The 14,131-nt window shown below is 34.1% G+C and overlaps 1 protein-coding gene across 1 annotated transcript in view; it reads right to left on the bottom strand.

Annotated features, from left to right (window-relative positions):
- LOC144839919 (structural maintenance of chromosomes flexible hinge domain-containing protein 1-like) overlaps positions 1-14,131 on the bottom strand; it is a 29,926-nt gene that overhangs the window by 6,577 nt on the left and 9,218 nt on the right. The window contains exons 15-38 of the mRNA XM_078695500.1: positions 14,043-14,125; positions 13,177-13,287; positions 12,624-12,704; positions 12,244-12,363; positions 11,526-11,670; positions 11,163-11,338; positions 10,910-11,052; positions 10,231-10,365; positions 9,396-9,558; positions 8,914-9,127; positions 8,281-8,410; positions 7,344-7,583; positions 6,913-7,038; positions 6,348-6,430; positions 5,723-5,877; positions 5,071-5,230; positions 4,621-4,717; positions 4,290-4,421; positions 3,487-3,654; positions 2,662-2,788; positions 2,111-2,230; positions 1,419-1,504; positions 807-929; positions 278-468 (exon numbers count right to left, since the gene is read on the bottom strand). Of these exons, the coding sequence (XP_078551626.1) occupies positions 278-468; positions 807-929; positions 1,419-1,504; positions 2,111-2,230; positions 2,662-2,788; positions 3,487-3,654; positions 4,290-4,421; positions 4,621-4,717; positions 5,071-5,230; positions 5,723-5,877; positions 6,348-6,430; positions 6,913-7,038; positions 7,344-7,583; positions 8,281-8,410; positions 8,914-9,127; positions 9,396-9,558; positions 10,231-10,365; positions 10,910-11,052; positions 11,163-11,338; positions 11,526-11,670; positions 12,244-12,363; positions 12,624-12,704; positions 13,177-13,287; positions 14,043-14,125 (3,309 nt within the window). The remainder of the gene's footprint in view (positions 1-277; positions 469-806; positions 930-1,418; positions 1,505-2,110; positions 2,231-2,661; positions 2,789-3,486; positions 3,655-4,289; positions 4,422-4,620; positions 4,718-5,070; positions 5,231-5,722; positions 5,878-6,347; positions 6,431-6,912; positions 7,039-7,343; positions 7,584-8,280; positions 8,411-8,913; positions 9,128-9,395; positions 9,559-10,230; positions 10,366-10,909; positions 11,053-11,162; positions 11,339-11,525; positions 11,671-12,243; positions 12,364-12,623; positions 12,705-13,176; positions 13,288-14,042; positions 14,126-14,131) is intronic.

The following is a 14,131-nucleotide window of genomic DNA, read 5'->3' as shown; positions in this document are numbered from 1 at the left end:
AGAACACTATATTAATCTTCATAGAACACTATATTAATCTTCATGGAACACTGCATTAATCTTCACGGAGGACTACATTAATCTTCATGGAGCACTACATTAATCTCCATGGAACACTACATTAATCTTCATGGAACACTATATTAATCTTCATAGAAAACTACATTAATCTTCATGGAACACTGCATTAATCTTCATGGAACACTACATTAATCTCCATGGAACACTACATTACAAGGCTAAGCTAGAGTTATTTAAGAAGTTAGTGTATGCTTACTTGTTCCAATCTGGAAAATTCCTCTTAAAGATTGAGTCTAAAGGGAGGACTTGCTGGGACCCGTTTGACTTATCATAGATCTCTTTGGCTCGGGTCGTTGTCTTGGTGATGACACAATCCATGTCACCGCCAAGGTGCCATGACAGAATACGTGCAATATCATTATCTTCAACTTCTGCCAGATATCCGATCTGTGTATTATATTTAGGTTGACGATTATTGGAATATATGTGTGTATGTAAAAACATTTTTTGGCCACACGCTTTCTTCTCTCTCTCTCTTATATATTTAGGCAAATTGGGAGTGCAGTTGTAAATTGTCATTAGAAAAAATCCTGACATGACAGGGATTGAACCCATAACCCTTGGATTGGTAGCTGTGCATCATAACCACCTAGCCACAACTCCGCTTCAAAATGATCATGTTGTAAGGATCTCCTTCAAGATCCCACCATGCTTAAAGATGATGTAATGTAGTGCTGGAATTATATATAACAATAGTTAAACATTTAAAATAGTTCAAACATTACCTTGCCTATTGTCATGGAATCCCTAGTTACCACATTTTCCAATCCACATTTTCTCCTGGGTTTTTTAAGAAAACTGTCTTTCTTCTTGGTTAGTTCACTTATCAGTCTTGTTATACTAACGTCCTGAAATTCACAAGATTTTCTAGTAATTTCTAGTTAAGTAATTTCAGTGAAACATTTTCCTAATATCAGTAGAGGCCCAGGTTATGTTACAATAATACAAGATAAAAATAACATAAAAAATGAAGATTTCTTTAGGTCAGTTAAAAAAAATCAGGTGCAGATCCTATTGTGGCAGCTAAGATGAAATTATAAAATACTTTTGATACTATTTTTGACAGACTATTAAGAATATGTTAAGCTCTGTCTACACTATCAAACTAATTTGACAAAAAAAAACAATGATGTGGCCAAATATGGTAGTGATATACCAAAATATGGTAGTGATTTCATATATGGGCACATCACATTTTTTTTGTCACATAAAGTTTGATAGTGTAGACAGAGCTTTAGTCCTTCCATGTTTAAAAAACTCTGGATCCACACCGGAAAACATTATAGATTTTTGGAAGTTAAAACTTAATTATTATTATTCCAAGTCTGGAATCTTACAGATCTAATTTGTTGAGCTGAAAGACCCAACTTCTGCAACTCTCTTTTTGTTTGTGTCTCCACTTCTACAGCCTCGGCATTAGCATCTACACAAAACACAAAAAGATTTAAAACATTTATTGAAATTTACTACATAATGTACTGTAGCTTGCTTGGTGGATTTATATTTACATTAAATAGTGTCCAATAAAAAAGCCACTGTTTTTAAATGTTAAATTTCTTCCATGAATTAAATCTCTGTCTACACTACCAAACTAGTTTGATAAAAAAGTGTGATGTGCCCGGAATATGGTAGTGATATGCTTAAATATGGTAGTGATATGATATATCATCATGTCCTTATATGAGCACAACACATCAATTTGATAGTGTAGACAGAGCTTTAGAAAACTCAATGAATCCTGGAGTACTCTTAACTCTCTCAATACTACTGCTCTGACAATCAGAAGTTCTTCCAAAACCACATATTTCTTGAGGTCCAAATATACAAACATTAACATAAAATCATATTAGGCCAGTCTAAAGATTTTTGGTATTGGGAGAGATGACGCTTATGTTTTCCATACATTCAAGGCCTTGAAAATATATTAAAATTTCATTTTTTTCCTCCAGGTTTTTAATGACGAGTATGAATCTTGTACTAAAAAAAGAAAATGTAATCCAAGTTTTCTCTAATATTATAATGCACTTACTTTTCATCTCTTTTACTAATTGGTCAATAGTATCAAAAAGTTCTTTGTACGCCTTAATGTGCGATATCAGGTCATCACGATCTCTGCTAAGCGCTGCCATCCGAATTTGCTTACGAGCATCTAAAAAAGAAAAAAAAAAAGTTGTAGAGGGTACTACCTACAAGCTACCAACAACTTCTGAACTTCAAAAATATATTTCTCAAATATTAATGAAAGAATAATTGTCTACCATTTTTTTTTATTGTTTAATGTATATGCCATTTTAATGCAACTTATTAGTTCTTTAATTTGACAAAAAAATTGGATAGAAAAAAAAAACAGTAATTTAATGAAAAAGGTCAAATTGTCTGTCAGACAATGGGTTGTCTTTATATAAGTGAAAACGTTATTACTTTTTTGTGTTTTTTCTCTCCACAGAAGTGATCTTTATTAAAACGGAAAAATGGCATTTTCAAAGTCTGATTTTATAATATTCATTGTTCATGTTTTTTGGGGACAATGCATCTTTAAATTATGCATATAGTTATAAAAAAAAAGAAACAAATGCCTACCATTATAGAATAAAAATGGCTGACGAAAAGGCTTCACTTTATTGGAAAGTTTAGATGATGTCACGGCCATCTTAACAACATATTCTACCCCATCTTTCCCTGGAGTGTTAGCCTCAACTGTTACATTCTAAAAGTGAATAACAAGTTACTTTAAACATACTGAATATATAAAGGTTTGTTATTAAAGTTATGACAGAATACTGTAGCCTTATGTCAAACATAAAATTATGGGTGCATGTTTTTAAAACGGGTAATTTCCAATCAAGATTTTTATTTATTTATTTTACTTTTTATGTAGACATTTCTGTTGGCAAGAAAATACCATTTTTTCAAAATACAGTACAATTTCAATCTGTTATTCTCTTGCTCTTTAGAACTATGGAATACTTTTATTTAATTACACATAATGCTAGGACCAGATTTAGTAATAAAAATAATTTTGCAATTCCGAAAGATGCTGGAAAATTGTTTTTAAATTCATAAATGAAGTTAAATGTTTACTATTACAAAAGCATTAATGTTTGATTACTTTATTTCTTTTATATAGTTTTTGTTTCTTTTTTATTGAATTATTAACAAATTATTGTTCTTAGATCAAATGCTTTTTGACCAATTTATTTTTGTGACAGGAGTCAAACTAGCGAAAACTATTTTTTTGGCTCCTTTTCACATATAGTAATGTATGTACCGTATTATATATGTGAATAAAGTTGAATGTGAATTTAATTGGGCCATAATATTCTAACAAAACAAGAGGGAAAAATCGTTTATTTAGGAATGAGTGGTAAACGAAAGGAGTTGTTGTTAAATTATTTTTTATCTTACTTCAATCAACGCTCTGCCCTTGGTCATGGTAAAAGTCATGTTACTGGCAGATTGATCAAGACATGGCATCTCGCTGTCATCATCCTCATCTGTGTCACTCACAGAACTACACACTGTCACAGAAACCTTGCCATTGATGTCCTCACCTGCAGGGTTGTTGAATTCATCCTGAAGATAAAAGTTACCAAAAAAAGAAGTAAATAAATTATGTTCTGAATGGGTCATTCCAAATGACAAAACAACCAATTTAGCAGAAATTTACGGGGTCCAGCAATTTTCAGCCTTGTCAGATATTTATATTTATAATTATTGCTTAATAAAAACGCTAAAATATTTCGCGACCAAAAATAAAAGGTGGGTGTGGCACATTTTTAAACAGCTGTAAATTTTGAACTAATGCGAAATTTTGGAAATTTTCTTGAAAAAAATCAAGGATGAATGAGATCTCAAGTTGCTAAAATCAATTTTGGTAGTTTTAATAAAAAATGTCTGCATTAAATAGAACATTTCGGTATTTTATTACGTATTGTGCCATTCATTCTGCGCATTCACACATGTTTCTGAGCATGTGCAGTATTGTTTTCTGACTTGAGAGTGCACTGTAGTTACTTGATGCGTCATGAAATCAAAAATTGACAACAATGTGTTTTAAACCTTGTATAAAAAAACTAGAGAAAGCTGGTCTGTTTGTTGTGTGGGTTGTTGATTTGCAATTTGCCGGGGGTTTCCCATAAATTAAGGCTAGGTGTATGTATTTTCATAGTATTTATCTTTATTTCATTCATTTGAGAACTGATCCTTACCCGTAAATTCAACTGAAGGCTGCTGACAAGAACTCGTCTGTCTGCACGAGGACTGTTCGATACGGTGGGGGTCAATTGAGAGGCATTGGTTACTAGCTTTACAGGCGGTCCTGCAATAACTGTAAACTTCAACTACCAAAGCAAAAAATGAACAAAAAAATTCATTCAAAATGATAATGTAATTTGATTTTAGCTAATTTATGTGGTCAGTAAAAAAATCCTATTTTAATTGTGGTCAACCAAAACCTTTATTTAACTGTAAGAAAAAAGAATATTTTTTTTATCCACTGTGGTGACAAACTGAAAAAAGATAACGGCAATATGCACAAACCTCTTGTGACCTGATAACGACGTTATGGTTATTGTATTTACTGGAATATTGAAATGTAATTTTACATGGTCCACTAACTTCTGGTGCTTTTCGATTTCTGTAAAAAAATTAAAAAAATGTCTCAGTTTTTCAAAAAAACAACAACGCAACATTGTATTTATTGAAAAATATTCACACAAAGTTGAAAAATATTGAAAATATCATAGTCAAAATAGTGTATATGTAGAGTTTATAACCCAAAACAGTAGTATCATATAAAACATAGCAGCTAATTATACAGTATATTTACAATACAATATGATATAATTATTATAAAATGACATTAAAAAGGGGACAAATACAGAATTGATATAAAAAAAAATTAAGAAAACAGTTCAAAATTCATAAACTTTTGAGAGAGTATTTTTTTGCAATCAAACAAACAACAATGTACTAAGATGGAAGACATACCTGAAGTACGCAAATTTATTTTCATCTGCCGCCTTTCTAGGATCACTGCTGTAGCACACTCCACTAGGACACTGCTCATGACGTATTACCATTGTGACACTTTTGACGTTTACGTTTTGAAGGTTTCCTTTATCTTCTGTTAACACTGTTAGGCAGAAATCTGTAAAAAAAAATGGAAAATCAATCAAGAAGCATCTTCTACATCTGCACATGCTCAATCAAGTAGTGAGCAACAAAACTTAATTAATGGGTAAACAACATAACATCTTGCAATGTATGATATAAATGTTTGAATATTAGTCATTAGTTGAGGGAATGTGGATCAGGACCTCTACGGACCCACACCCACAGTGTAATGCCAAGATAAAAACACCACACTCTTTTCAAATAGAGGACCAAAAGTTCTTTATTGTACATGTGTAGAGTATATGTACACAGGATCAACCAAAGGATGAGGCAATGCGATTAAAGCATTGTCCTACAGTAAAGGATACAAGCAATATATGACACAGAGGTGTTGAACCCATGCCTGTCACATGTCACTCCAATTTTATACAATTACATTCTACATATACTTTCTATTACTCTTTTACTTAACTGGGGTACATTACTACAATAGATTTAAATCAGTCACTACATCCCTTTTCCTTACCTGGCAAGACGCCGCCTGCTAAAATCTTCTTTTCAGTGTATGTTACGTCTAGGCTCACAGGTCTCATTGGGTCTGGTAAGACTTTCACAGTGAGCGTTGGACTAACAATATTTGTCTTTCCAATCAAAACTTTAACGGACAGCTTGTACGTCCCACTAAAAACATTTAAAAAATCAACAAAAGATGGAAGTGTACGCTTAATATTAATTGTAAATTAAACTGATAAATTGGCAACATATATAATGTATATAATACTGTAATGTGTATGTTATTTATTTGAATGAAAATAATAAAGGTTGTATTGACTGAAGTCATCAGCTTATAGAGGTGGGCTTATATATGAAATATGTTGACTTAAGCTCTGTCTACACTATCAAACTTTATGTGACAAAAATAGGATGTGCCCATATATGGACATGATGATGTCATGTCACTACCATATTTAAGCATATTACTACCATATTAGGGGACATCCATCACACTTTTTGTTGTCAAACTAGTGATAATGTAGACAGAGCTTTAGATGATAAGTTTTGCCTAAAAACAATATGCAAATTTATGGTGGGACCTAATTACAATAAAAAAACCTGATTGGACAAAAAAAAACCCATAAAGGATTACTTACACGCCCGACATAACTTTGTAATCTCCGAAGTCAATGATTCCGTTTTTGTCACAAGCAACGTTTGGCTTTGCAGACGAACCAAGCTAGATTACGATAAACATGAAAAAATAAGATTAATGGACATTTTGATAGATTGTGTCCCTCTAAATTATAAATGTGAACAAGAATCTTTAGCTCTGTCTACACTATCATCATGTCCATATATGGGCACATCACAATTTTTTTTGTCACATAAAGTTTGATAGTGTAGACAAAGCGTTTAAGCTCTGTCTACACTATCAAACTAGTTTGACAAAAAAAGTTTGGTGTGCCCAAATATGGTAGATGGTAGTGATATGACATCTTCATGATATTTCGCCACATCACACCTTTTTTGTCAAACTAGTTTGATAGTGTAGACAGAGCTTAAAATTACAATCCATTGTTATTGTACTTTTCTATGGACCTCAATTCTAGGTTTAAATCTTTTCAGATATCAGTTTTACAAAATATCAAGTTAAGATCAAATCAGTAGCATCTTGTTTGTATGCGTCTTGTAAATGGATTACTGAACATCTAGATTTACCTGAAGGCCAGGCGAAGGATTAAGACTTGCTTTCACGTTAACGTACGATGGCGGATTGCCAGATTCATCGGTAAGTTGAAGTGAGATTGGTTTTCCGAACCATGATTCCGAGTGGAGAATAATTGGCTAAAACAAAAAGATAATTAATTCTTTGCCATTAATTGATACTGGACAAAATATACTAGCATTAAGATTATCATTACTTTAAATACACTGTCCAATAGACATTTAAACTGTGCAATGGTTTTTTTTTAAAAAATTCAGTATATTACACAGAGACGCCTTACAATGTGGAACCACCTTAGCTGTGCAATGGTTAAAGACACATACTGTTGAGGAGTCACTTTACTCATACTATAATACTCATTTCTTAATGTATGTGGCCTAAAGGCTTTCAAACAATTTCTGATGGAAAGTACGAATATACTTACTTCAGCTGGAGTAAAGTGGACAAATTTAAGCTTGCTCGGGAGACCAGGATCAATTGTAAGCTTTACATAGTCGGTTAAGCCACAGTAAGTCAGCGTGATCTCACGTTGTCCAAGGGTGTCTCCTGTAAATCGAATGTTCTTTAACACAAAGCCGACATTCTGCAAGAGAGCCCTCTGGAGTTGTCTTGGGTTAAGGTTCTCTGAAGTGACCTCCAACTGGCTCAGAGCTCCATGAGGTAACTGTAAGTTATAATAAAGTTCAATGAAAACAGAATACTAGAAAGAATATTGGGAACAAGCCCATCTTGATGAATATATTTACTGTAGGGAATAAGTTTACCAGTCTAGGAATAAGTTTACTGGCTTAGGAGTAAGTTTACCAGCCTAGGAATAAGTTTACCAGCCTAGGAATAAGTTTACTGTCCTACAGTAGGAATAAGTTTACCAGTCTAGGAATAAGTTTACTGGCCTAGGAATAAGTTTACCGGCCTAGGAATAAGTTTACCAGCCTTGGAATAAGTTTACCAGTCTAGGAATAAGTTTACAGGCATAGGAATAAGTTTACTGGCCTAGGACTAACTTTACCGGCCTAGGAATAACTTTACCGGCCTAGGAATAAGTTTAGCGGCCTAGGAATAAGTTTAGCAGCCTAGGAATAAGTTTACCGGCCTAGGAATAAGTTTACCAGCCCAGTAATAAGGTTACCGTCCTAGGAATAAGTTTACCAACATAGGAATAAGTTTACCATACACAAATATCTGACCAAATATTATATTATTGTTCCAAGGGACAGTATTAGGCTATAAACATGCATGTACTATGTTTTTGGGGTTGGGGTAGGTTGTAAGGTTTTATTTTAATGAGTTTATAATATACTATGTCTTTCTGCTTGCTTACTGTAATTAAAATGTTTTTTGAGAAAAATAGTTATTCCTACCTTCTTAATTGGATTTGAATGTTGGTCAGTGACACTAACTACGATTTCACCTTCCCAAACTTCACCCAAACGTACACTTTTTGGCCCCTTTGCGGTGGCTTTTAACAATGCTGCTTCCCCAGCATTAGGCCTAAAAACAAAATAAAAGTGTTAACCGCAATTTAAAACTCACAATTTGTCAATCAATTCATTTTTATCTGGCACAAGTCTATCTGGTGCATCTATGTGTAGGCAGCACTCTTATGGTGATGTAAGATTATATCACCCTTAACTGCTCGAATGAGCAGGTATGGGAAACATTAGTCATAGATACTTAGCCTAGGTGAATTATATTTAAAATTGGGCCTAGGGTGCCAGGCTCTAACAGTCTGTGTTAATGGCTTTTTTTAGGCCAGGCTTTTCATTAACCATACATGAAAGTGTACCATGTTGTAAAATACTACTAACTACTAACTCGGGCCAGCTAACCCCGGCTAACTGCCTCTGTTGGTTTGATTAGGAAAAATAACAGATCATTAAAGCGCGGTTCCTACTAGAGACGCAACCAATCAGAAGCGAAGCTTGGATAACCCATCGCTTGTGATTGGTCAAACCAAGCATTAGGGAAAGGCTTCAACAAACCTCCATACTTACTTTACTGTAAAAGAGAACTCAACACTAGAACCATCGCTCAGGCTTACTTCGCAGTATTTTGGGTCTAAGATGGAATCAGGAACTTTGAGGTTTGGTAGACGTCCTTCCAACAGCAGGTCCTTGTTAAATCTCGGTAACCAACTTACTTTTATCTTATCCGCTAATTCTTTCGTCATCGTAAGGTGGCGCTTTCCCTCATCGAACAATGCAAACACTGTGGGAAATTGTGTACATTTTTGGTGATTTTTGAGTAATAAAATAATTTTAGATTTGGAGAATAAATTAATCAGATATTTGTGTACTATTTGTTTTATATTCAATTGGTTGAGTTAAATGGTGGAGCGGTTAAGGCAGGGGCGGCGTTTACAATACCTAAAGAGCCAAAATTATCGGCAAGGGTTCGAGGCCTTTGTCCCCTGCGTTCAACACTGCCTGCGACAGTGATAGTGTCAACACATAAAGAAAGAAATAAAGAATCTTACTAAGGTCTGTGATGTGCTCTCCAGCAGTTCTGTTAAGCTCTTGCAGAGGTAATAACTTCTCCAGTTTACCATCTGCTTTTGTGAAGAAGACGTCAAGGAAACAGGGCTGACAGCTAGGTATGATAGTGATTGATTGCTCATATGCTGGCACATTTTTAAAATTCTAAAATATATTAAGTAAAATTGCATATTGTTAAATATATGTAAAGCTCTGTCTAGGCTATCAAACTAATTTGACAAAAAAAGTGTGATGTGCCTAAATATGATAGTAATATGATGTCATCGTGTCCACAATACATTTTTTTTGTCACACAAAGTATTAGACAGAGCTTAAGGTATAATAACCTTCAAACAGAACATTGAATACTTTACACATAGATACAGATCCTATTGACAACTCATGTATCAAATCAGATATGGGTTCAGAAAGACTTTTTCTAAAACAGCAAGTGTATTGATGAATCACATATAGGCCCTTCCTACATTTTATTGTCTTTCTGAGTCAGCTACATCTACCTAATAAAGATTATATTTTAAAATTACAAAGCTCCTTGTGTTTATATATTAATTAACTAGAGTCACAGCTAACAAAAGTGATAGATAACACAGATTACGACTACATCACATCTATCAATGAATTTAGATATATGACATTTGCTCTCTATCCCCAATGAGTATATTGTCCCCAGCAAACAATGGCATTGACGCATGTATTCAACTTTCATGGTACAAAAAATCCAGTCATAACAGGTACAGTACATCTCTTTAAAATAAATATATTTTCTAAATAAAAATTAGTCTATTATTAATTAGTATATAATAGACTGAATCTTACACTTAGTTCAATTCTTGCTGTGATCTTCTGTGGTTTTTTGATGTTTTTAATGAATAGAATATTTCCTGACAATGTGCCTTTACCCGTATTACTACAGTCAGCATTGTATGTTGGCAACGACCCAGCACCTAGAAACTGTTAAGAAAACATTTAAATATTAAAGCATTTCAATTTTTTTAAGAGCAGTTATCTAAAAAAATCTACATCGATTTTAGTGCACAAATAATGACAAAATGCATAATTTACTCAATAATCACTCAAAAAGTTAAAGTTTATATATATTTTTTAAAACTTTATTTATAGAGGGTAACCCTTCCAGCTGGACAAATTAATGCCAGTTCATAATAAGGGGACCTCTATAGACCCTAGGCAGTCATAAATCTAAAGGTCCCTATGTTAAGACCATCATCATAAGCTTAAGTAATAGGCTAGGTAATAGAGTGGAGCTGTAGCTTGGTGGTTAACGTGCTTGCCGTCCAATCCCAAGGGTTCAATCCTGACCTGTGCCAGGGTTGTAACTCACAACTTTTTCAATTCCACTCCCTAAGCCTCAAATGAGACTTAGTTTAGACTTAGCACGATATTATTTATCCATCCTGTAATTGGCGAGTTACTTGCTGTTGGATGGGTATGAAATAAAAAAGAATAGATCACTGCAATCAACCACTGAAACACTTACCTTACAAACAACATTGAGTTTAGGTTGTACTGTTATGTTTCCAGCAGCGTCGTGTATCTCAACATTAAACAACACAGGTTTACCATTCTCAAGCTCAATATCCTCATCTTGCCGGTTGGATACGTGTATCAAAGATGGCCACCCTGCAATGAAATAAATATATATAACATACACACACAGACATACACATTAAAAACCTATATCCTTTTTAAAATAGCAAAATTTAAAACAATATTATGAAAACTTTCTTTACCTGGGAGAAGCCTAAATTTCATGGTTTCACAAGGGCTGTCCACCAAGCTTGGTAGAGTAATGTTGAAGCTGTAGTCCTTTCCTAAGGGGCTGTCCACACGGGCAATGGCTTTGACATCCTTTATTAAGAGCGTGGTACCCTTTACGACGGTAGTATCATATTCCACAGTGATACCACTACAAGAAACACCATCAACATATTAAATTTAACATTATTATGGATAAACAACAGGTTAGACGTGTCAAGACAGTTGACAATTCATGAATCTCGGTCTCATTACTAAAATCGAAACCAGATGAAAATGTTTTCACATATATTTAAAAAAAATAAATTATACATAGTGGTTGTATAAAGTAACAATACCTTGCTTCAAGTACAGGTGTCAGATCAGCAGTTGGTTTGGTTTGATTACCAAATTTATCATGAACTTTTAAAGGAATGTTGAACGGTACCCCGACGCGAAAAGGCGGTTCCAGCATCCCTACGCTAAACTTAGTAGGCGGACCCTCTGAAAAAGGAAGAGAAATCAAAATAGTATGTGATATTAGATTGTTAATTGAAAGCAACATTGGGGCTAAAGGCTGATGCTAGTTGAAACTGGTAGTCCATGGAGGTTGGTTATCAAAAGATAAAAGACTAGGATGGAATGCAAAAAAGTTAACATAAAAAAAAGTGAGTTGACCAATGGCAATGATAGTTGGAACAATATATCGCTTGTGATTGGTCAAATTACTATGTTGCACTTACAATCTTGCATTGTATCCTAATGGAAACCAAGCTTAGTTTAGCTACTAAGTGTAAAAAATCTTTTTAAAGTCGGCTAACTAAGCCACAGCAGTCTTAAGCTCTGTCTATACTATCAAACTTTATGTGATGTGCCCATATATTGACATGATGATGTCATATCACTACCATATTTAAGAATATCACCACCATATTTGGGCACATCACACTTTTTTTGTCAAACCAGTTAGATGGTGTAGACAGAACTTCAGCCTTTTTATGAATACTTTGAAAGCAATATTGTTCCACAATATAAAGATTTTTTTAAAATATTAATAGAAATTATAAAATCACTTACCAACGACTGCAAATTTAATCTTGTGTGAGGGGAGTGGCTTACCACCAAACGACTCAGCATTGCTTTCGTTCATAACACACTGTAGCTTCAGCGTATAGTTACCAAGTGCTTTTATGTTCTCTGAAACAAACCACACATTTGTACATACAGTAGTCTTATGGGACACCCCTATTCAAGGTTTACACCTATTAAAGGGACACTTTCCATAAAATGAACACAGAAAATGTATGTTTTAACACTACGACCAACCTCTATTTAGGGGACATCCCTATTCAAGGTATACCCATATTAAAGGGATACTTTTTCATAAAATAAACAAGTGCAATGTATGTTTTAAAACTACAGCAAGTAAAGATTTATGAAAATTTGGTTGAACTCACCCATTTTTCTAAACCAATATGATGTCCATTTCTTACCATACTGGCTAATATAAGACACAATTTCTTCATCTCTTGTGGAAGCTAAAAAAATTGATAAATGTTGTGAGGATTTAAAAGAAATGGAATCAGTATACTGTTTTGTACATTGCATAATACAAGAAGTGTTTTTTAATGATTGAGGATGAATTGTGTAGGGAAAGGTTTCTCCATCACATTTTAGATGCAAGAAAATCTAGATATGCATGATGTCATTCAACCCTCAATGAATGAAAACTTCAACTATGACTAAGAAGAAATGAGTTCAAGATACCCATACAAACGGCAACTTTGAATGTCTATAGTGGTTGATTCATGTTATGGTAAAAGATGGACTGAACCAAGAATACAAAAGAAATGCATTAAAGCTTTGTCTACACTATCAAACTAATTTGACAAAAAAGTGTGATGTCCCCAAATATGGTAATGATATGCCCATATATGATAGTGATAAGATATCACCATTTTTTTTGTAAAGTTTGATAGTGTAGACAAGGCTTAAAACAAAGTAAAATACCATGTAAGATGATTTTCAATTCAACAAGCAGACGTTTAGATGAGTGTTGTGACCCTGGTAGTTTGGAAATTGCATCACCATTGCGGTTCAGTATCTCTATTTGTATTGCACCTGTAAAAGAAAGAAAGGATTTAACATTGAGAGTGAGTGGCCGTGTAGTTAAGACACAGTGGGACTGTAATCTATAGCCTTATGGCAAGGCTTCGAGGCTCACTCGTTAAATGCTTCTAGTGGTAGAACAAGTCATCTAGTGGTAGAACAAGTCTTCTCGGTTAAGGAGTCCATGCAGTCTACACATGCTCGTGTGCACTTTAAAGAACCTAGTATGTCGTTTCAAGACAAGTAGGGCGTTCCCCCGGTGTACTAGCTCACACAGTAGACGAAATTGTGCTTTAGTTGGCAGCAGGACATAACGTGACCCTTAGGGTAGAAGCATGATTAATGGAAGAATGTGTAACAACCAATTCCACAGCGCATTGAGACGACATTCTTTGTGGAATGCGTTATATAAATACATTTATAACTTTATATCTTTTTAAAAATTAATGCCATAAATTATCTCCACTATTATAAGGTCTCACAACAGTTTTTTTCAAGTCTCCCTGTCTTTGGCTAGACAGGTCTATACTGGTTTTTTAAGTTTTCCTCAAATTCCAGATTAGTAGTCTTGAATCAAGACCATCAATCTTATGATTGTCACAGGTCTATAATGGTTGTATAATTTTGCCTCAAATTTCAGATTACTAAAGCTCGAATTAAGACCATCAATCTAAATATTGTCACAGGTCTATAATGGTTTTATAATTTTGCCTCAAACTCCAGGTTACTAAAGCTGGAATCAAGACCATCAATTCTATTCCACTTACCGATCTTTTTACCTGCCGGTCGTTTCTCGTTAGGTTGGACATCAAATCCTTCTGGCCAAGAGACCATTAGCCTTTCAGGAAGCCTGTAA

The sequence above is a fragment of the Antedon bifida genome, chromosome 4, assembly GCF_963402885.1.
Source record: "Antedon bifida chromosome 4, ecAntBifi1.1, whole genome shotgun sequence".
NCBI lineage: Eukaryota > Metazoa > Echinodermata > Crinoidea > Comatulida > Antedonidae > Antedon > Antedon bifida.
This window is presented reverse-complemented; position numbering and strand designations above follow the sequence as displayed.